We start from the raw sequence: 24,971 nt of genomic DNA on the forward strand, positions 1-24,971 counted from the left end.
AATGTTCCAACATCTAGTTGAAAGCCTTCCCAGAAGAGTGGAGGCTGTTATAGCAGCAATGTTCCAACATCTAGTGGAAAGCCTTCCCAGAAGAGTGGAGGCTGTCAGAGCAGCAATGTTCCAACATCTAGTTGAAAGCCTTCCCAGAAGAGTGGAGGCTGGGGGGACCAACTCCATATTAATGCCCGTGAATTTGGAATGAGATGTTGGACGAGCAGGTTTCCACATACTTTTGGTCATGTAGTGTCTGTGTTGTGATATTTCTATGTCTTTGTCGACAGACAATCATTTTGCTGTTCCAAAATAAATATGTGAAATGAACCACGACATCAGTGAGCTGTGTTTCAGCACGTCTAGGTAGCTGTCTCTGTTTGTCTCAGCCCAGAACCCACAGGCCCAGCCCTCAGCCCAGAACCCACAGGCCCAGCCCTCAGCCCAGAACCCGCAGGCCAAGCCCTCAGACCAGAACCCACAGGCCCAGCCCTCAGCCCAGAACCCGCAGGCCCAGCCCTCAGCCCAGAACCCGCAGGCCCAGCCCTCAGACCAGAACCCACAGGCCCAGCCCAGAACCCGCAGGCCCAGCCCAGAACCCGCAGGCCCAGCCCTCAGCCCAGAACCCGCAGGCCCAGCCCTCAGCCCAGAACCCGCAGGCCCAGCCCTCAGCCCAGAACCCACAGGCCCAGCCCTCAGCCCAGAACCCACAGGCCCAGCCCTCAGACCAGAACCCACAGGCCCAGCCCAGAACCCGCAGGCCCAGCCCTCAGCCCAGAACCCGCAGGCCCAGCCCTCAGCCCAGAACCCGTAGGCCCAGCCCTCAGCCCAGAACCCGCAGGCCCAGCCCTCAGCCCAGAACCCACAGGCCCAGCCCTCAGCCCAGAACCCGCAGGCCCAGCCCTCAGCCCAGAACCCGCAGGCCCAGCCCTCAGCCCAGAACCCGCAGGTCCAGCCCTCAGCCCAGAACCCGCAGGTCCAGCCCTCAGCCCAAAACCCGCAGGCCAAGCCCTCAGCCCAGAACCCGCAGGCCAAGCCCTCAGCCCAGAACCCGCACGCCAAGCCCTCAGACCAGAACCCACAGGCCCAGCCCAGAACCCGCAGGCCCAGCCCTCAGCCCAGAACCCGCAGGCCCAGCCATCAGCCCAGAACCCGCAGGCCCAGCCCTCAGCCCAGAACCCACAGGCCCAGCCCTCAGCCCAGAACCCACAGGCCCAGCCCTCAGCCCAGAACCCACAGGCCCAGCCCTCAGCCCAGAACCCACAGGCCAAGCCCTCAGCCCAGAACCCGCAAGCCAAGCCCTGTGAAAGCACTTTCAGCTTTGAGGTTGTTCCTTTAACACAACACTCATTCCTGACCCATCCCTGCCATCACTCGGGTTACATCCCAAATGCCATCCTATTCCCTATGTAGTGCTCTACTTTTCACTAGGGCCCATAGATACAGTGTCAAAAGTAATACAGTATGTAGAGAATAGGGTTCTATTTGGGACTCACCCTGAATCTGAATAGGGTTCCATTTGGGACTCACTCTCAATCAGGCAGAGAGCTGCTGACTAACGACGGCTTGCAATCCCATCATGAACAGTTAGTTTATCTCTGTCTTTTGGGCAGCACAGATCACAGCTGAAAGTGGGATTAAGGATAAAGTCCCTCATTTACAACCAAGCACCTCGGGAAGGGTTTGTGTTGTTGTGACCTCAATGACCCCAATGGCCCCTTGAGGATGCAGCTCCTCATCCAATTGGTTGAAGTGTTTTTTGGGGGGGGAAGCACATACTGTACTTCAGTTTCCCCTCTCTTCATACGGTACACTGAGATCACATTACAACGAGGTACAAGAAGGAACATGCAGGCTGGATTCCAGCTCTATGATTTATGGATACAACTCTGAGATAGATACGATGTACCAAGCTGGCAGGACAGGCTGGATATGACCTCTGCTCTATCCCTCCTCTCTATCCTTCCTCTCTCTATCCCTCCTCTTTATCCCTCCTCTCTATCCTTCCTCTCTCTATCCCTCCTCTCTCTATCCCTCCTCTCTCTATCCCTCCTCTCTATCCCTCCTCTCTATCCCTCATCTCTATCCCTCATCTCTTTATCCCTCATCTCTATCCCTCCTCTCTCTATCCCTCCTCTCTCTATCCCTCCTCTCTCTATCCATCCTATCAATCCCTCCTCTCTCAATCCCTCCTCTCTCTATCCCTCCTCTCTCTCTATCCCTCCTCTCTCTCTATCCCTCCTCTCTCTATCCCTCCTCTCTCTATCCCTCCTCTCTATCCCTCCTCTCTCTATCCCTCCTCTCTCTATCCCTCCTCTCTCTATCCCTCCTCTCTCTATCCCTCCTCTCTCTATCCCTCCTCTCTCTATCCCTCCTCTCTATCCCTCCTCTCTCTATCCCTCCTCTCTCTATCCCTCCTCTCTCTATCCCTCCTCTCTCTATCCCTCCTCTCTCTATCCCTCCTCTCTCTATCCCTCCTCTCTCTATCCCTCCTCTCTATCCCTCCTCTCTCTATCCCTCCTCTCTCTATCCCTCCTCTCTATCCCTCCTCTCTATCCCTCCTCTCTCTATCCCTCCTCTCTCTATCCCTCCTCTCTCTATCCCTCCTCTCTATCCCTCCTCTCTATCCCTCCTCTCTATCCCTCCTCTCTCTAACCAGCTCACTCACATAATCATATTGGTTATAGACCATCATAGTCATCGTCAATACTCCATCACAACAAGCCACAACCACATGAGAACACAAGACAACACCCAACTTAAAAGATAGAGATCCTATTCAAAGTTAAAGTGCCACTCCCTACAATCTTGCCTGGACACAGTACAATCATAACCACATCCATAACACCTGGGTGTTCTATATAACCTGATACCATCATAACCACATCCATAACTCCTGGGTGTTCTATATAACCTGATACCATCATAACCACATCCATAACTCCTGGGTGTTCTATATAACCTGATATCATCATAACCACATCCATAACTCCTGGGTGTTCTATATAACCTGATATCATCATAACCACATCCATAACTCCTGGGTGTTCTATATAACCTGATATCATCAAAACCACATCCATAACTCCTGGGTGTTCTGTATAACCTGATATCATCATAACCACATCCATAACTCCTGGGTGTTGTATATAACCTGATATCATCATAACCACATCCATAACTCCTGGGTGTTCTATATAACCTGATATCATCATAACCACATCCATAACACCTGGGTGTTCTGTATAACCTGATATCATCATAACCACATACATAACTCCTGGGTGTTCTATATAACCTGATACCATCATAACCACATCCATAACTCCTGGGTGTTGTATATAACCTGATATCATCATAACCACATCCATAACTCCAGGGTGTTTTATAGAACCATATAGAACCAAGAAATGTGATCATATTACTCCAGTGCTAGCCTCCCTACACTGGCTTCCTGTCAAGGCAAGGGCTGATTTCAAGGTTTTACTGCTAACCTACAAAGCATTACATGGGCATGCTCCTACCTATCTCTCTGATTTTGTCCTGCCGTACATACCTACACGTACGCTACGGTCACAAGATGCAGGCCTCCTAATTGTCCCTAGAATTTCTAAGCAAACAGCTGGAGGCAGGGCTTTCTCCTATAGAGCTCCATTTTTATGGAACGGTCTGCCTACCGATGTGAGAGACGCAGACTTGGTCTCAACCTTTAAGTCTTTATTGAAGACTCATCTCTTCAGTGGGTCATATGATTGAGTGTAGTCTGGCCCAGGAGTGGGAAGGTGAACGGAAAGGCTCTGGAGCAACGAACCGCCCTTGCTGTCTCTGCCTGGCCGGTTCCCCTCGCTCCACTGGGATTCTCTGCCTCTAACCCTATTACAGGGGCTGAGTCACTGGCTTACTGGGGCTCTCTCATACCGTCCCTGGAGGGGGTGCGTCACCTGAGTGGGTTGATTCACTGATGTGGTCATCCTGTCTGGGTTGGCGCTCCCCCCTTGGGTTGTGCCGTGGCGGAGATCTTTGTGGGCTATACTCGGCCTTGTCTCAGGATGGTAAGTTGGTGGTTGAAGATATCCCTCTAGTGGTGTGGGGGCTGTGCTTTGGCAAAGTGGGTGGTGTTATATCCTGCCTGTTTGGCCCTCTCCGGGGGTGTCGTCGGACGGGGCCACAGTGTCTCCTGACCCCTCCTGTCTTAGCCTCCAGTATTTATGCCGCAGTAGTTTGTGTCGGGGGGCTAGGGTCAGTTTGTTATATCTAGAGTACTTCTCCTGTCTTATCCGGTGTCCTGTGTGAATTTAAGTATGCTCTCTCTAATTCTCTCTTTCTCTCTTTCTTTCTCTCGAAGGACCTGAGGACCATGCCTCAGGACTACCTGGCATGATGACTCCTTGCTGTCCCCAGTCCACCTGGCCGTGCTGCTGCTCCAGTTTCAACTGTTCTGCCTGTGGCTATGGAATCCTGAACTGTTCACCGGACGTGCTACCTGTCCCAGACCTGCTGTTTTCAACTCTCTAGAGACAGCAGGAGTGGTAGAGATCTTAATGACCGGCTATGAAAAGCCAACTGACATTTATTCCTGAGGTGCTGACTTAATGTACCCTCGACAACTACTGTGATGATTATTATATATAACCTGATATCATCATAACCACATCCATAACTCCTGGGTGTTCTATATAACCTGATATCATCATAACCACATCCATAACTCCTGGGTGTTCTATATAACCTGATATCATCATAACCACATCCATAACTCCTGGGTGTTCTATATAACCTGATATCATCATAACCACATCCATAACACCTGGGTGTTCTATATAACCTGATATCATCATAACCACATCCATAACTCCTGGGTGTTCTATATAACCTGATACCATCATAACACCATCCATAACTCCTGGGTGTTCTATATAACCTGATATCATCATAACCACATCCATAACACCTGGGTGTTCTATATAACCTGATATCATCATAACCACATCCATAACACCTGGGTGTTCTATATAACCTGATATCATCATAACCACATCCATAACTCCTGGGTGTTCTATATAACCTGATATCATCATAACCACATCCATAACTCCTGGGTGTTCTATATAACCTGATATCATCATAACCACATCCATAACTCCTGGGTGTTCTATATAACCTGATATCATCATAACCACATCCATAACTCCTGGGTGTTCTATATAACATTGGCCATCTCACTATGTGACTTTCTGTCAAGCTAAACATTTTGGTCCTTGTAAAACACAGCTAAGCTCTGTTGGAAAGACTATAGTGCAAGAGTAGAGTCACGTCCAACAAAGAAAGAAAGAAAGAAAGAACCAATCTCTTACCTCTGGGTAACACATCTCCTGGTTCTCATGGTAACCCCACTGCCACAGCTCCTGCTACATTCTCCATAGGGACTCCATTCCTCCCAGTGGTCCCCACTAGGCAGCTGGACATTTAAAACAACACATAGTGGTCGGAGTCTCAAATGGTACCCTATTCCCTATGTAGTGCACTACTTTAAATGGTACCCTAGTCCATATATAGTTCACTACTTTAAATGGTACCCTATTCCCTATGTAGTGCACTACTTTAAATGGTACCCTAGTCCATATATAGTTCACTACTTTAAATGGTACCCTATTCCCTATGTAGTGCACTACTTTAAATGGTACCCTATTCCCTATATGGTTCACTACTTTAAATGGTACCCTATTCCCTATATAGTGCACTACTTTAAATGGAACCCTATTCCCTATATAGTGCACTACTTTAAATGGTACCCTATTCCCTATATAGTTCACTACTTTAAATGGTACCTTATTCCCTATGTAGTGCACTACTTTAAATGGTACCCTATTCCCTATATAGTGCACTACTTTAAATTGTACCCTATTCCCTATATAGTTCACTACTTCAAAAGGTACCCTATTCCCTATATAGTTCACCACTTCAAATGGTACCCTATTCCCTATATAGTTTACTACTTTAAATGGTACCATATTCCCTATATAGTTCACTACTTGAAAAGGTACCCTATTCCCCATATAGTTCACTACTTTAAATGGCACCCTATTCCTTATATAGTGTACTACTTTTGACAAGAGGCCATAGGGCTCTATAGGACTAGGTTGCCATGTGCCGGACTGGTGTAGTGGTAAAAGCTTCTGACTCCAGATCCCATATACCCCCCCCCCCCCCCCCCCCCGTCACCTCTCTCACCACTGTCCTGTCATCCACCTCACCACTATCCTGTCATCTACCTCACCACTGTCCTGTCATCCACCTCACCACTGTCCTGTCATCCACCTCACCACTATCCTGTCACCACTGTCCTGTCACCACTGTCCTGTCATCTACCTCACCACTGTCCTGTCATCCACCTCACCACTATCCTGTCATCTACCTCACCACTATCCTGTCATCTACCTCACCACTATCCTGTCATCTACCTCAACACTGTCCTGTCATCTACCTCACCACTGTCCTGTCATCCCTATCCTGTCATCTACCTCAACACTATCCTGTCATCTACCTCAACACTATCCTGTCATCTACCTCAACACTATCCTGTCATCTACCTCAACACTATCCTGTCACCACTATCCTGTCATCTACCTCACTACTATCCTGTCACCACTATCCTGTCATCTACCTCAACACTATCCTGTCATCTACCTCACTACTATCCTGTCACCACTATCCTGTCACCACTGTCCTGTCACCACTGTCCTGTCACCACTATCCTGTCACCACTGTCCTGTCATCTACCTCACCACTATCCTGTCATCTACCTCACCACTATCCTGCCATCTACCTCACTACTATCCTGTCATCTACCTCACTACTATCCTGTCATCTACCTCACCACTATCCTGTCATCTACCTCACCACTATCCTGTCATCTACCTCACCCCTCTCCTGTCACCACTATCCTGTCATCTACCTCACCCCTCTCCTGTCACCACTATCCTGTCATCTACCTCACCCCTCTCCTGTCACCACTATCCTGTCATCTACCTCACCACTGTCCTGTCATCTACCTCACCACTATCCTGTCACTACTATCCTGTCATCTAACTCACCACTATCCTGTCATCTACCTCACCACTATCCTGTCACCACTATCCTGTCACCACTATCCTGTCATCTACCTCACCACTATCCTGTCACCACTATCCTGTCATCTACCTCACCACTGTCCTGTCATCTACCTCACCACTATCCTGTCACTACTATCCTGTCATCTAACTCACCACTATCCTGTCATCTACCTCACCACTATCCTGTCATCTACCTCACCACTATCCTGTCATCTACCTCACCACTATCCTGTCACCACTATCCTGTCATCTACCTCACTACTATCCTGTCACCACTATCCAGTCATCTACCTCACCACTATCCTGTCACCACTATCCTGTCATCTACCTCACCACTATCCTGTCATCTACCTCACCACTATCCTGTCACCACTATCCTGTCACCACTGTCCTGTCATCCACCTCACCACTATCCTGTCATCTACCTCACCACTATCCTGTCATCTACCTCACCACTATCCTGTCACCACTATCCTGTCATCTACCTCACCCCTCTCCTGTCACCACTATCCTGTCATCTACCTCACCCCTCTCCTGTCACTACTATCCTGTCATCTAACTCACCACTATCCTGTCATCTACCTCACCACTATCCTGTCATCTACCTCACCACTATCCTGTCATCTACCTCACCACTATCCTGTCACCACTATCCTGTCATCTACCTCACTACTATCCTGTCACCACTATCCAGTCATCTACCTCACCACTATCCTGTCACCACTATCCTGTCATCTACCTCACCACTATCCTGTCATCTACCTCACCACTATCCTGTCACCACTATCCTGTCATCTACCTCACCACTATCCTGTCACCACTGTCCTGTCATCTACCTCACCACTATCCTGTCATCTACCTCACCACTATCCTGTCACCACTGTCCTGTCATCCACCTCACCACTATCCTGTCATCTACCTCACCACTATGCTGTCACCACTATCCTGTCATCACTATCCTGTCATCTACCTCACTACTATCCTGTCACCACTATCCTGTCATCTACCTCACCACTATCCTGTCATCTACCTCACCACTATCCTGTCACCACTATCCTGTCATCTACCTCACCACTATCCTGTCACCACTGTCCTGTCATCTACCTCACCACTATCCTGTCATCTACCTCACCACTATCCTGTCACCACTGTCCTGTCATCCACCTCACCACTATCCTGTCATCTACCTCACCACTATCCTGTCACCACTATCCTGTCATCACTATCCTGTCATCACTATCCTGTCATCTACCTCACTACTATCCTGTCACCACTATCCTGTCACCACTGTCCTGTCACCACTGTCCTGTCACCACTATCCTGTCACCACTGTCCTGTCATCTACCTCACCACTATCCTGTCATCTACCTCACTACTATCCTGTCATCTACCTCACCACTATCCTTCATCTACCTCACCACTATCCTGTCATCTACCTCACCCCTCTCCTGTCACCACTATCCTGTCATCTACCTCACCCCTCTCCTGTCACCACTATCCTGTCATCTACCTCACCCCTCTCCTGTCACCACTATCCTGTCATCTACCTCACCCCTCTCCTGTCACCACTATCCTGTCATCTACCTCACCACTATCCTGTCATCTACCTCACCACTATCCTGTCACCACTATCCTGTCATCTACCTCACTACTATCCTGTCATCTACCTCACCACTATCCTGTCATCTACCTCACCACTATCCTGTCACCACTATCCTGTCATCTACCTCACCACTATCCTGTCATCTACCTCACCACTATCCTGTCACCACTATCCTGTCATCTACCTCACTACTATCCTGTCATCTACCTCACCACTATCCTGTCATCTACCTCACCACTACCCTGTCACCACTATCCTGTCATCTACCTCACCACTATCCTGTCACCACTGTCCTGTCAACACTGTCCTGTCACCACTATCCTGTCACCACTATCCTGTCACCACTGTCCTGCCACCACTGTCCTGTCACCACTGTCCTGTCACCACTATCCTGCCACCACTGTCCTGTCACCACTATCCTGTCACCACTATCCTGTCACCACTGTCCTGTCACCACTGTCCTGCCACCACTGTCCTGTCACCATTATCCTGTCACCTACCTCACCACTATCCTGTCACCACTGTCCTGTCACCACTGTCCTGTCACCACTATCCTGTCACCACTTTCCTGCCACCACAGTCCTGTCACCACTGTCCTGCCACCATTGTCTGCCACCACTGTCCTGCCACCACTGTCCTGCCACCACTGTCCTGCCACCACTGTCCTGCCACCACTGTTCTGTCACCACTATCCTGCCACCACTGTCCTGTCACCACTGTCCTGCCACCACAGTCCTGTCACCACTGTCCTGCCACCACTGTCCTGCCACCACTGTCCTGCCACCACTGTCCTGTCACCACTGTCCTGCCACCACTGTCCTGCCACCACTGTCCTGCCACCACTGTTCTGTCACCACTGTCCTGCCACCACTGTTCTGTCACCACTGTCCTGCCACCACTGTCCTGTCACCACTGTCCTGCCACCACTGTCCTGCCACCACTGTCCTGCCACCTACCTCACCACTATCCTGCCACCACTGTCCTGCCACCACTGTCCTGCCACCACTGTCCTGCCACCACTGTCCTGCCACCACTGTCCTGCCACCACTGTCCTGCCACCACTGTTCTGTCACCACTGTCCTGCCACCACTGTTCTGTCACCACTGTTCTGCCACCACTGTCCTGTCACCACTGTCCTGCCACCACTGTTCTGTCACCACTGTCCTGCCACCACTGTTCTGTCACCACTGTTCTGCCACCACTGTCCTGCCACCACTGTCCTGCCACCACTGTCCTGCCACCACTGTCCTGCCACCACTGTCCTGTCACCACTGTCCTGTCACCACTGTCCTGCCACCACTGTCCTGCCACCACTGTCCTGCCACCACTGTCCTGCCACCACTGTCCTGCCACCACTGTCCTGTCACCACTGTCCTGCCACCACTGTCCTGCCACCACTGTCCTGTCACCACTGTCCTGCCACCACTGTCCTGCCACCACTGTCCTGCCACCACTGTCCTGTCACCACTGTCCTGCCACCACTGTCCTGCCACCACTGTCCTGCCACCACTGTCCTGTCACCACTGTCCTGCCACCACTGTCCTGTCACCACTGTCCTGCCACCACTGTCCTGCCACCACTGTCCTATCACCACTGTCCTGCCACCACTGTCCTGTCACCACTGTCCTGCCACCACTGTCCTGCCACCACTGTCCTGCCACCACTGTCCTGCCACCACTGTCCTGCCACCACTGTCCTGCCACCACTGTCCTGTCACCACTGTCCTGCCACCACTGTCCTGTCACCACTGTCCTGCCACCACTATCCTGCCACCACTGTCCTGTCACCACTGTCCTGCCACCACTGTCCTGCCACCACTGTCCTGTCACCACTGTCCTGCCACCACTGTCCTGCCACCACTGTCCTGCCACCACTGTCCTGCCACCACTGTCCTGTCACCACTGTCCTGTCACCACTGTCCTGCCACCACTATCCTGTCACCACTGTCCTGCCACCACTGTCCTGCCACCACTGTCCTGCCACCACTGTCCTGCCACCACTGTCCTGCCACCACTGTCCTGCCACCACTGTCCTGCCACCACTGTTCTGTCACCACTATCCTGTCACCACTGTTCTGCCACCACTGTCCTGCCACCACTGTCCTGCCACCACTGTCCTGCCACCACTGTCCTGCCACCACTGTCCTGCCACCACTGTCCTGCCACCACTGTCCTGCCACCACTGTCCTGTCACCACTGTCCTGCCACCACTATCCTGTCACCACTGTCCTGTCACCACTGTCCTGTCACCACTGTCCTGCCACCACTGTCCTGCCACCACTGTCCTGTCACCACTATCCTACCACCATAATACATGTTCAGCAGACATCCTAAGTATTGTACAGCTAGTGTCTACATGTTTACTGTGTGGTCTCTGTGGGGACCTATATAACACAGTACTGTAACACATACACTACATGGCCAATAGTATGTGGACACCTGCTCGTCCAACATCTGATTCCAAAATCATTGGTGTTAATCTGGAGTTGGTCCCCCCTTTGCTGCTATAACAGCCTCCACTCTTCTAGGAAGGCGTTCTACTAGATGTTGGAACATTGCTGCTATAACAGCCTCCACTCTTCTGGGAAGGCTTTCCACTAGATGTTGGAACATTGCTGTGGGGGGACTTGCTTCCATTCAGCCACATGTGCATTAGTGAGGTCAGGGACTGATGTTGGGCTATTAGGCCTGGCATGCAATCAGCGTTCCAATTCATCCCGAAGGTGTTCGATGGGGTTGAGGTCAAGGTTCTGTGCAAGCCAGTCCAGTTCTTCCACACCAATTTCTACAAACCATTGACCTCTCTTTCTGCAAGGGGACATTGTCATGCTGAACAGAAAAGGGCCCAGATAAGTCCGTAGGACTGCCAGATGGACTGCAAGTGTGACTGCAAGTGTGATTCATCACTCCAGAGAATGCGTTTCAACTGCTCCAGAGTCCAATAGCAGCGAGCTTTACACCACTCCAGCCAACGCTTGGCATTGCGCATGGTGATCTTAGGCTTGTGTGCGGCTGCTCAGCCATGGAAACCCATTTCATGAAGCTCCCGACCAACAGTTCTTGTGCTGATGTTGCTTCCAGAGGCCGTTTGGAACTCAGTAGAGTGTTGCAACCGAGGACAGACGTTTTCTAAGCGCTATACACTACAGCACTCGGCGGTCCCGTTCTGTGAGATTGTGTGGCCTACCACTTCACGGCTGAGCCATTGTTGCTCCTAGACGTTTCCACTTCACAATAACAGCACTTACACTTGACCGGGGGCAGTCCCAGCAGGGGTGGCTGGTGAAGCAGGGGAGGCTGGTGAAGCAGGGGTGGCTGGTGAAGCAGGGGAGGCTGGTAGAGCAGGGGTGGCTGGTGAAGCAGGGGTGGCTGGTAGAGCAGGGGTGGCTGGTGAAGCAGGGGAGGCTGGTGAAGCAGGGGAGGCTGGTGAAGCAGGGGTGGCTGGTGAGCCCCAGCAGGGCAGACATTTGACATACTGTCTTGATAGAAAGGTGACATCCTATGACAGTACCATGTTGAAAGTCACTGAGCTCTTCAGTATGGGGCCATTCTACTGCTACTGTTTGTCTATGGAGATTGCATGGTGGTGTGCTCGATTTTATAAACCTGTCAGCAACGGTTGTCCACATACTTTTGATAGTGTAGTGTAGGTTGGATGTGTTACCTGTGCCACACTGCTTTTTCCCCCACGTAACAATTTGTCTTCACTGAATACAATAACAACGTAATGCAACACTATTCATATGGACATCATGTCTGCTTACCAGGAGAGCTGGCACCAAGAACAGCTGCACAGCAACCAGACACCACAGCATCTTCCTCTTTCACTGATGGGGACGACAAAACCAGTTAGTCTGATAAAGGCGATTATAATAACTATGTTTACTTACATTTACAAAATGTGAGAGCAATGATTAGTAAATGGTGGGAAGATGTTTTTGTAAAATGCCTTTATAAATGGTTTATTTACCGAACGTTATGATAAAAGTGTTAGCTTCTAGTAGTTCTACAATCATTATTATAAAGTGATTTTCAAATCCTATGTGTCTTGTGAGATGTTTAAGTTAATGGTGTTATTAAAAAAAATTACAAAACAGAAATAATTATTATTCATTTGTCTATGTTTTTTCTACGTTTGTTTTTTTTCTCAACACTCTGAGAACGGAGGTGTTCTGTTCTGAGAATGGAGGTGTTCTGTTCTGAGAACGGAGGTGTTCTGTTCTGAGAACGGAGGTGTTCTGTTCTGAACGGAGGTGTTCTGTTCTGAGAATGGAGGTGTTCTGTTCTGAGAACGGAGGTGTTCTGTTCTGAGAACGGAGGTGTTCTGTTCTGAACGGAGGTGTTCTGTTCTGAAGGGGGGTGTTCTGTTCTGAAGGGAGGTGTTCTGTTCTGAACGGAGGTGTTCTGTTCTGAAGGGAGGTGTTCTGTTCTGAAGGGGGGTGTTCTGTTCTGAAGGGAGGTGTTCTGTTCTGAGAAGGGAGGTGTTCTGTTCTGAACGGAGGTGTTCTGTTCTGAGAACGGAGGTGTTCTGTTCTGAACGGAGGTGTTCTGTTCTGAACGGAGGTGTTCTGTTCTGAGAACGGAGGTGTTCTGTTCTGAACGGAGGTGTTCTGTTCTGAACGGAGGTGTTCTGTTCTGAACGGAGGTGTTCTGTTCTGAGAACGGAGGTGTTCTGTTCTGAACGGAGGTGTTCTGTTCTGAACGGAGGTGTTCTGTTCTGAACGGAGGTGTTCTGTTCTGAGAACGGAAGTGTTCTGTTCTGAGAACGGAGGTGTTCTGTTCTGAGAACGGAGATGTTCTGTTCTGAGAACGGAGGTGTTCTGTTCTGAGAACGGAGGAGTTCTGTTCTGAACGGAAGTGTTCTGTTCTGAGAACGGAGGTGTTCTGTTCTGAGAAGGGAGGTGTTCTGTTCTGAGAAGGGAGGTGTTCTGTTCTGAGAAGGGAGGTGTTCTGTTCTGAGAAGGGAGGTGTTCTGTTCTGAGAAGGGAGGTGTTCTGTTCTGAGAACGGAGGTGTTCTGTTCTGAGAACGGAGGAGTTCTGTTCTGAACGGAGGTGTTCTGTTCTGAGAAGGGAGGTGTTCTGTTCTGAGACGGGAGGTGTTCTGTTCTGAGACGGGAGGTGTTCTGTTCTGAGACGGGAGGTGTTCTGTTCTGAGAACGGAGGTGTTCTGTTCTGAGAACGGAGGTGTTCTGTTCTGAGAACGGAGGTGTTCTGTTCTGAGAACGGAGGTGTTCTGTTCTGAGAACGGAGGTGTTCTGTTCTGAACGGAGGTGTTCTGTTCTGAGAACGGAGGAGTTCTGTTCTGAACGGAGGTGTTCTGTTCTGAACGGAGGTGTTCTGTTCTGAGACGGGAGGTGTTCTGTTCTGAGACGGGAGGTGTTCTGTTCTGAGACGGGAGGTGTTCTGTTCTGAGACGGGAGGTGTTCTGTTCTGAGACGGGAGGTGTTCTGTTCTGAGAACGGAGGTGTTCTGTTCTGAGAACGGAGGTGTTCTGTTCTGAGAACGGAGGTGTTCTGTTCTGAGCGGAGAGGTTCTGTTCTGAGAAGGGAGGTGTTCTGTTCTGAGAACGGAGATGTTCTGTTCTGAGAACGGAGGTGTTCTGTTCTGAACGGAAGTGTTCTGTTCTGAGAAGGGAGGTGTTCTGTTCTGAGAAGGGAGGTGTTCTGTTCTGAGAAGGGAGGTGTTCTGTTCTGAGAACGGAGGTGTCCTGTTCTGAGAACGGAGGTGTTCTGTTCTGAACGGAGGTGTTCTGTTCTGAACGGAGGTGTTCTGTTCTCTGAACGGAGGTGTTCTGTTCTGAACGGAGGTGTTCTGTTCTGAACGGAGGTGTTCTGTTCTGAACGGAGGTGTTCTGTTCTGAACGGAGGTGTTCTGTTCTGAACGGAGGTGTTCTGTTCTCTGAACGGAGGTATTCTGTTCTGAGAACGGAGTTGTTCTGTTCTGAGAACGGAGTTGTTCTGTTCTGAACGGAGATGTTCTGTTCTGAGAACGGAGTTGTTCTGTTCTGAACGGAGGTGTTCTGTTCTGAGAAGGGAGAGGTTCTGTTCTGAGAACGGAGGAGTTCTGTTCTGAACGGAGGAGTTCTGTTCTGAGAACGGAGGTGTTCTGTTCTGAGACGGGAGGTGTTCTGTTCTGAGAACGGAGGTGTTCTGTTCTGAGAACGGAGGTGTTCTGTTCTGAGAACGGAGGTGTTCTGTTCTGAGAACGGAGGTGTTCTGTTCTGAGAACGGAGGTGTTCTGTTCTGAGAACGGAGGTGTTCTGTTCTGAGAACGGAGGAGTTCTGTTCTGAGAAGGGAGGTGTTCTGTTCTGAGACGGGAAGTGTTCTGTTCTGAGACGGGAGGTGTTCTGTTCTGAGAACGGAGTTGTTCTGTTCTGAGACGGGAGGTGTTCTGTTCTGAGAACGGAGGAGTTCTGTTCTGAGACGGGAGGTGTTCTGTTCTGAGACGGGAGGTGTTCTGTTCTGAGAACGGAGGAGTTCTGTTCTGAGACGGGAGGTGTTCTGTTCTGAGACGGGAGGTGTTCTGTTCTGAGAACGGAGGAGTTCTGTTCTGAGACGGGAGGTGTTCTGTTCTGAGAACGGAGGAGTTCTGTTCTGAGACGGGAGGTGTTCTGTTCTGAGACGGGAGGTGTTCTGTTCTGAGAACGGAGGAGTTCTGTTCTGAGAACATAGGAGAATGTTTTACTATGGTTCCCTGAACGAGGGGGGGCAAGGCAGCCCAACAGGCAGTGGACACTCTGGTCTGGACTGATCTGACTGTCCGTAATTGCACTCACTTGAAGGTTGTTAATGGAGTCAGTGGCTCTATGAGCCTATTGTCCTCAACTTATTACCGGAACTGTCAGAGTTAGGGGGTCAGGACAGAGCCCCAGTCACAGGATTCAACTCTCACTAACACCGTCAATAGACTGGTCAGCAAAAAGAACTCTTTGCACTCAAGAGTCCCATTCCTTGACCACATGTACAAACACACAAACACACATGCATACACACCTACTGAATACACAAATAAACACACGTGCACGCACACAAACACATGCACACACCTACTGAATACACAAATAAACACGTGCACGCACACAAACACACATGCACACACACAAACACACATGCACACACACCTACTGAATACACAAATAAACACACGTGCACGCACACAAACACACATGCCGGCACACAAACACACACACCTACTGAATAAACAAACAAACACACATGCATACACACCTACTGAATACACAAACAAACACACGTGCACGCACTGTATAATACACAGAGCACACATTGTGAAGGAATGGCCCATCAATAAAGTTATCCATATTTTATTAATAACTTATTTATTCAATATTGTGCTAACAGAATAAAGCGTAACGTTAACGTGTGTTTGTGTGTATTCTCAACACGTAACTATTCATTTAATAGAAAATAGTAGAATAGAATAACAGGGAATCATTTGGAGTGAAATAAAGTGACTCCCATAGTCTCACAACCTCAAACCCTGTTAGGGGGAAAAAAACAGCAATAAGTAACCTCGGTCTATCCTGAGTTGGCGGGGCGCCTTGACGGTAGACAGGGTTCATGGAAGGTGACAAAAGAGGATGTCCCTCAGTGATGGAAAAAGTACTCAATCGTCATACCTGAGTAAAAGTAAAGATATCCTTAATAGAAAATAAGGATAGTGGAAAGTCACCCAGTAAAATACTACTTGAGTAAAAAGTCAAAAAGTATTTGGTTTTACATGTACTTAAGTCTCAAAAATAAAAGCATAAATAATTTTAAATTCCTTATAATTAAATGAACCAGATGCCCGGACTTTCTTGTTTTTATTGTATTTACAGAAAGTCAGTGGCTCCAACACTCAGACATTCATTTACAAATGAAGTATTTGTGTCCATTATTTTCTTTAAGGAATGTAGTGGAGTAAAAGTAAATAGTAAAGTACAGATACCCCCCCAAAAACTACTTAGGTAGTACTTTAAAGTACTTTACACCACTTGTGTCACTAGCCTACAACTCCATATGACATCACAGGCTGATCAGGCAGGACCCACTGGGAACAGACATAACTAATATGAATTCCAAGTTGATAAAAAAAAATATATTATTCACCATGGTCATGAGATTCAGGTTATAAATTGTGTGAAAAAAAAGACTAAAATGTCCTTATGTTGATGACTTTTTGCTAATCTAATCCGTTTTAACACATTGATCTTTTGTTTGAAATTACCTGGGGAAAAGGTTGATTTAATACGTTTTTTTTGCCCAGTGGAGATGCATTATATTCTCCAACCGGAGAGGGTACGCTCTGTTCTGCTCTGCAAAACATTAAGACTATGTTGAAAAAAAATGTTTTTAAATGACTTTGGCTGAACTGGATGTAGTATACGTTAATTAAAAGTAGAAATGAATAGTCTATTAGTAGCTGGTAGCCTACAAATCAGAAATATGTGAAAGGTATCTCCTGTCAACGCTTAATATTGTGCGCAAGAATGTTGGCTTTCCAGAAATTTCCCACGAAACTATTCTTACTAAAGACAAAATGCCAGAAATCCTAACAAAAGTTGTCAGAACTTACCCTTTGTGCGTTTCTGCGTCCCTTCAACTATCCAAAATACCTGATGAATCCGTGCTGCGCGGTTTCACTGTGTTGTAGTACCTCCGCAGCTGCGGTTCTAATATTACCTGCTGGCTTCGTGTCTCTCTGCCGGGGAGGGTTTTAGTTATTAACCCCTGTGCCCAACTGCTGTTCTGATGAGGTTATCAAGCTGCAAGACCCTTTTCCTTTCTCTTTCCAGTTGAAATTGAAAAGAGGAGAAAGAGTCCCGTTGGTGTTAAAACCTCTGTGTGCGTCACTCGGGCTAACCCCATCGTGCCCGGGATCTGCGCGCTGGTGATTACAGTGTGTCAATGTACAGAACTCAACCGGGGAGAAATATTGTGAGGCTATAATTTCAGATTGTAAAAATAACTGTTAATTAACGTTTGTAGATTTTAAGATCCTTCTTCTCAGAATGAATGTGCAAGACACACTTTTAATGAGTAATTCTCGTTTTTACAAACCAGTGGCCCTCTAATCTTGGTTACCTCAGAACAAAATTTATTTCGCGAAAGTTTGTCATTTCCTGTTCATGAGAATCTGTCCACGAGAGATTAGTGGCTCACACCCGGTACTGTTATTATAGCATTACGGTATGGGCTATTTGAGTTGAGCGGTGTCAGATTATTATAGTGTAATAATGTGTTATGATGTTTAATAACAGCTTCGTTAATACCAGGGTTTAACAATTATATATATATATGAGCAGGTTTATAATAAGGTGACCACACGTCCCGGATTGATGAGAGCTGGTGACGAATCGATTGGACGGAGCGTTTGATTTTACGTTTCTTCAAGGTAGCTCCTAGGTGTACCTTCACCGTTTTTTTGGGGGGGGGGGGGTGTTATGGTGAAGACGTTAGATCTCCACAGTGGAGGTGTCATAATACCCATAAAACCTAGTGGTCAAACAAGGGAAATGGTTCCAATTGTTTTTCCACCATTCATTTTTCCAACGGGGGATTTTTTTAGAAACGTTTGAAAATAAGGACTGTGTTTAGTCTAGGCTTACCCTGTCGTGATGTTTTGATAACCTGTCAAATCTCCCTCGGACAAGGTGGCATTTATCACTATATTCGGGGCTCTATTTACTCTCATATTAAAAAAATGCTAATTCACATGGTTGTGTATTGATGTGACGTCCTGATATATGACGTCACCACGACAGTAAAGGCGTACTGAAATGTGAATACGGGGCTTGTTACTTGGACAGTGATGGAGTAAAAACAAGTTGACGTTTACCTCCGAGTCTGGTTGATTTCATTCAGTATAATATCTTAACTTAGCACAAGTTGTACGTATAAGATCGAACTATGTTGACGAGGATAACGTTTTGAAAACGATAGTTAATTAAATCTGAAAAGTTAGTTTCATCAAGATGGGAAAACAATGTGCCAACGTTTGACTGCTAACAGTGAGCCTGCTACGCTAGGTCCATGCTGGACCGGGTGGTTGATGACGCTGGACCGGGTGGTCCATGCTGGACCGGGTGGTTGATGACGCTGGACCGGGTGGTCCATGCTGGACCGGGTGGTTGATGACGCTGGACCGGGTGGTCCATGCTAGACCGGGTGGTTGATGACGCTGGACCGGGTGGTTGATGGCGCTGGACCGGGTGGTCCATGCTGGACCGGATGGTTGATGACGCTGGACCGGGTGGTTGATGACGCTAGACCGGGTGGTTCATGACGCTGGACCGGGTGGTTCATGACGCTGGACCGGGTGGTTGATGACGCTGGACCGGGTGGTTGATGACGCTGGACCGGGTGGTCCATGCTGGACCAGGTGGTTGATGACGCTGGACCGGGTGGTCCATGCTAGACCGGGTGGTCCATGCTAGACCGGGTGGTTGATGATGCTGGACCGGGTGGTCCATGCTAGACCGGGTGGTTGATGACGCTGGACCGGGTGGTCCATGCTAGACCGGGTGGTTGATGACGCTGGACCGGGTGGTCCATGCTAGACCGGGTGGTTGATGACGCTGGACCGGGTGGTTGATGACGCTGGACCGGGTGGTCCATGCTGGACCAGGTGGTTGATGACGCTGGACCGGGTGGTCCATGCTGGACCGGGTGGTTGATGATGCTGGACTGGGTGGTCCATGCTGGACCGGGTGGTTGATGACGCTGGACCGGGTGGTCCATGCTAGACCGGGTGGTTGATGATGCTGGACCGGGTGGTCCATGCTAGACCGGGTGGTTGATGACGCTGGACCGGGTGGTCCATGCTAGACCGGGTGGTTGATGATGCTGGACCGGGTGGTTCATGACGCTGGACCGGGTGGTTCATGACGCTGGACCAGGTGGTTCATGACGCTGGACCGGGTGGTTGATGACGCTGGCCCCGGGTGGTTCATGACGCTGGACCGGGTGGATGATGACGCTGGACCGGGTGGATGATGACGCTGGACCGGGTGGTTTATGACGTTGGACCGGGTGGTTGATGCCGCTGGACCGGGTGGTTGATGACGCTGGACCGGGTGGTTGATGACGCTGGACTGGGTGGTTGATGACACCGAACCGGGTGGTTGATGATGCTGGACCGGGTGGATGATGACACCGAACCGGGTGGTTGATGACGCTGGACCGGGTGGATGATGATGCTGGACCGGGTGGATGAATACCATTCGGTTAGGTTGATGCGGTTGCATAACAACAGAGGAGAGCTTTGCTTCTACATCATGCTGGGACAGATGTGCAAGACATTTTCTTTGCCGACACCGGAGAACTAACGGACTACGGCAGGGCTGTGGCTGTGTTAAATGCATGCTTCGTGCCACAGGTGAACACAGACAGACTTTTTATCAACTGACACAGAAAACTGCTGAGACAGAAATGTGTTACTCGTCTTAGACAAGCAGCTAAAGACTGTGACATTGGAGATAAGAACAATCAGATTAGAGATGCCAATCAGATTAGAGATGCCAATCAGATTAGAGATGCCAATCAGATTAGAGATGACATACTGGAGATAAAGGCAATCAGATTAGAGATGCCAATCAGATTAGAGATGACATACTGGAGTTAAGAACAATCAGATTAGAGATGCCATACTGGAGATAAAGGCAATCAGATTAGAGATGCCAATCAGATTAGAGATGACATACTGGAGATAAAGACAATCAGATTAGAGATGACATACTGGAGATAAAGACATTCAGATTAGAGATGCCAATCAGATTAGAGATGACATACTGGAGATAAGGACATTCAGATTAGAGATGACATACTGGAGATAAAGACATTCAGATTAGAGATGCCAATCAGATTAGAGATGACAAATCAGATTAAAGATGTCAAATCAGATTAGAGATGACAAATCAGATTAGAGATGACAATCAGATTAGAGATGACAAATCAGATTAGAGATGCTATACTGAGAAAGTGTAATAGGGAATACGTGCGCTGAAAACTATTGGAGGAGGCCCGTGGGCTAACATTAGCGCTGTCCCTCGAGCTGTCCGCACAATGTAAAAGAACTGAAGCGCAAATGTCCGCTATGCATGAGAGTACAGATGCTAAATATAACAAGACAGTGCATCGTGTTTTCAAAAAGGAAGGTGTAACGGCGTTCTTCGTTTGTTGAAAGAGAGGACCGAAATGCAGCGTGGTGGTTACTCATGTCTTTAATGAAAAAAGTGACGATACATGAACTATAATAAATACAAAACAACAAACGGAACGTGAAACCTAATACAGCCTATCTGGTGAACACTACACAGAGACAGGAACAATCACCCACGAACCTAATACAGCCTATCTGGTGAAACTACACAGAGACAGGAACAATCACCCACCAACCTAATACAGCCTATCTGGTGAAACTACACAGAGACAGGAACAATCACCCACCAACCTAATACAGCCTATCTGGTGAACACTACACAGAGACAGGAACAATCACCCACGAACCTAATACAGCCTATCTGGTGAAACTACACAGAGACAGGAACAATCACCCACCAACCTAATACAGCCTATCTGGTGAACACTACACAGAGACAGGAACAATCACCCACCAACCTAATACAGCCTATCTGGTGAAACTACACAGAGACAGGAACAATCACCCACCAACCTAATACAGCCTATCTGGTGAACACTACACAGAGACAGGAACAATCACCCACCAACCTAATACAGCCTATCTGGTGAAACTACACAGAGACAGGAACAATCACCCACCAACCTAATACAGCCTATCTGGTGAAACTACACAGAGACAGGAACAATCACCCACCAACCTAATACAGCCTATCTGGTGAAACTACACAGAGACAGGAACAATCACCCACCAACCTAATACAGCCTATCTGGTGAAACTACACAGAGACAGGAACAATCACCCACCAACCTAATGCAGCCTATCTGGTGAACACTACACAGAGACAGGAACAATCACCCACCAACCTAATACAGCCTATCTGGTGAAACTACACAGAGACAGGAACAATCACCCACCAACCTAATACAGCCTATCTGGTGAAACTACACAGAGACAGGAACAATCACCCACCAACCTAATACAGCCTATCTGGTGAAACTACACAGAGACAGGAACAATCACCCACCAACCTAATTACAGCCTATCTGGTGAACACTACACAGAGACAGGAACAATCACCCACCAACCTAATACAGCCTATCTGGTGAACACTACACAGAGACAGGAACAATCACCCACCAACCTAATACAGCCTATCTGGTGAAACTACACAGAGACAGGAACAATCACCCACCAACCTAATACAGCCTATCTGGTGAAACTACACAGAGACAGGAACAATCACCCACCAACCTAATACAGCCTATCTGGTGAAACTACACAGAGACAGGAACAATCACCCACCAACCTAATACAGCCTATCTGGTGAACACTACACAGAGACAGGAACAATCACCCACCAACCTAATACAGCCTATCTGGTGAAACTACACAGAGACAGGAACAATCACCCACCAACCTAATACAGCCTATCTGGTGAAACTACACAGAGACAGGAACAATCACCCACCAACCTAATACAGCCTATCTGGTGAAACTACACAGAGACAGGAACAATCACCCACGAAATACAAAGTGAAACTCAGGCTACCTAAATACGGTTCCCAATCAGAGGCAACGAGAACTGCTGATTGAGAACCGCCTCAGGCAGCCAAGCCTATACAACACCCCTAATCAGCCGCGATCCCAAATACTACAAACCCCAATACGAAATACAACAACATAAACCCCTGTCACACCCTGGCCTGACCAAATATATAACGAAAACACAAAACACTAAGACCAAGGCGTGACAGAAGGGAAATATCACTAAAAGGGAGACAGAATGCAGAAGGACAAGACCAATCGGAGAAGGTGTGCTATCGTTGCGGACATTTTTTATTTATTTTTATTTAACCAGGCAAGTCAGTTAAGAAACAAATTCTGATTTTTCAATGACGGCCTAGGAACAGTGGGTTAACTGCCTTGTTCAGGGGCAGAACGACAGATTTGTACCTTGTCAGCTCGGGGGTTTGAACTTGCAACCTTCCGGTTACGCCCTTAGGTGTGCTCCATTCCACCTCAGAGAAGCTGTGGGGAAAAAAGATAGAGAAACTACTAAACATGGACCAATGGAGAGAGTGGATGGTGCCACACCATGGGTGAATACTGTAGTGTGTGGTACCACACCATGGGTGAATCCTGTAGTGGGTGGTGCCACACCATGGGTGAATACTGTAGTGGGTGGTACCACACCATGGGTGAATCCTGTAGTGGGTGGTGCCACACCATGGGTGAATCCTGTAGTGGGTGGTGCCACACCATGGGTGAATCCTGTAGTGGGTGGTGCCACACCATGGATGAATCCGGTAGTGGGTGGTGCCACACCAAGGATGAATCCTGTAGTGGGTGGTACCACACCATGGATGAATCCTGTAGTGGGTGGTGCCACACCATGGATGAATCCTGTAGTGGGTGGTACCACACCATGGGTGAATACTGTAGTGGGTGGTGCCACACCATGGATGAATCCTGTAGTGGATGCTATACCATGGGTGAATCCTGTAGTGGGTGGTGCCACACCATGGGTGAATCCTGTAGTGGGTGGTACCACACCATGGGTGAATCCTGTAGTGGATGGTGCCACACCATGGGTGAATCCGGTAGTGGATGGTGCCACGCCATGGGTGAATCCGGTAGTGGATGGTGACACATCATGGGTGAATCATGTAGTGGATGGTGACACATCATGGGTGAATCATGTAGTGGGTGGTGCCACACCATGGGTGAATCCTGTAGTGGATAGTGCCACACCATGGGTGAATCCGGTAGTGGATGGTGACACATCATGGGTGAATCCTGTAGTGGATGGTGCCACACCATGGGTGAATCCGGTAGTGGATGGTGCCACGCCATGGGTGAATCCGGTAGTGGATGGTGACACATCATGGGTGAATCATGTAGTGGATGGTGACACATCATGGGTGAATCATATAGTGGGTGGTGCCACACCATGGGTGAATTCTGTAGTGGATAGTGCCACACCATGGGTGAATCCGGTAGTGGATGGTACCAAAACCGGACGGCGACATGAGATTGTGTCTGTACAAGCGAACACAGAAATCATACGTGGCAGATACCCACAGTAGATTAACTTTTGCAAGGAATTACTGGGTCTGTCATGCTCAGTAAACTGGATCTTAAATGGGTCTGTCATCAATTGGAACTAACACAAGAGTCGAGAGGCATAACGACATTTGCAGTGCATAGTGGGATATAAAAGACTAATATTCAGAGTTTCATCGCAGAGTGAGCAGTATCAACACAAAATCAAAACAGCACCGGCAGGTATCGAGTGGGTGGAGAACATATCGGACGACATCATCGTCCACGCCCCAGTCAAGGAGACCCATGACCAGTGGCTATATGCTGTCCTCAACAGGCTGGACAGCTGTGGGCTGACTCTCAACTCAGAGAAATGTCCGTTCAACATGGACAAATTGGTGTTTATGGGCATGTTACTCTCAGAGAAGAGTTATTATTATTATGCTGGTCATCTATGAACATTTGAACATCTTGGCCATGTTCTGTTATAATCTCCTATTGGTCATCTATGAACATTTGAACATCTTGGCCATGTTCTGTTATAATCTCCTGTTGGTCATCTATGAACATTTGAACATCTTGGCCATGTTCTGTTATAATCTCCTGTTGGTCATCTATGAACATTTTAACATCTTGGCCATGTTCTGTTATAATCTCCTGTTGGTCATCTATGAACATTTTAACATCTTGGCCATGTTCTGTTATAATCTCCTGTTGGTCATCTATGAACATTTGAACATCTTGGCCATGTTCTGTTATAATCTCCTGTTGGTCATCTATGAACATTTGAACATCTTGGCCATGTTCTGTTATAATCTCCTGTTGGTCATCTATGAACATTTGAACATCTTGGCCATGTTCTGTTATAATCTCCTGTTGGTCATCTATGAACATTTTAACATCTTGGCCATGTTCTGTTATAATCTCCTGTTGGTCATCTATGAACATTTTAACATCTTGGCCATGTTCTGTTATAATCTCCTGTTGGTCATCTATGAACATTTTAACATCTTGGCCATGTTCCACCCGGCATAGCCAGAAGAGGACTGGCCACCCCTCAGAGCCTGGTTCCTCTCTAGGT

General features: G+C 48.3%; 1 protein-coding gene across 1 annotated transcript in view; it reads right to left on the minus strand.

The window, feature by feature from the left end:
* The window catches only part of LOC109886951 (papilin-like), a 94,325-nt gene extending 76,562 nt beyond the window's left edge, over window positions 1-17,763 (minus strand). Inside the window, 3 exon segments of the mRNA XM_031828099.1 lie at window positions 5,346-5,449; window positions 12,470-12,532; window positions 17,282-17,763. Coding sequence (XP_031683959.1) covers window positions 5,346-5,449; window positions 12,470-12,520 — 155 coding nt within the window. The 5' untranslated portion in view covers window positions 12,521-12,532; window positions 17,282-17,763.
* Between the last annotated feature and the right edge of the window lie 7,208 nt (window positions 17,764-24,971).

Source organism: Oncorhynchus kisutch, linkage group LG7 (assembly GCF_002021735.2).
Source record: "Oncorhynchus kisutch isolate 150728-3 linkage group LG7, Okis_V2, whole genome shotgun sequence".
NCBI lineage: Eukaryota > Metazoa > Chordata > Actinopteri > Salmoniformes > Salmonidae > Oncorhynchus > Oncorhynchus kisutch.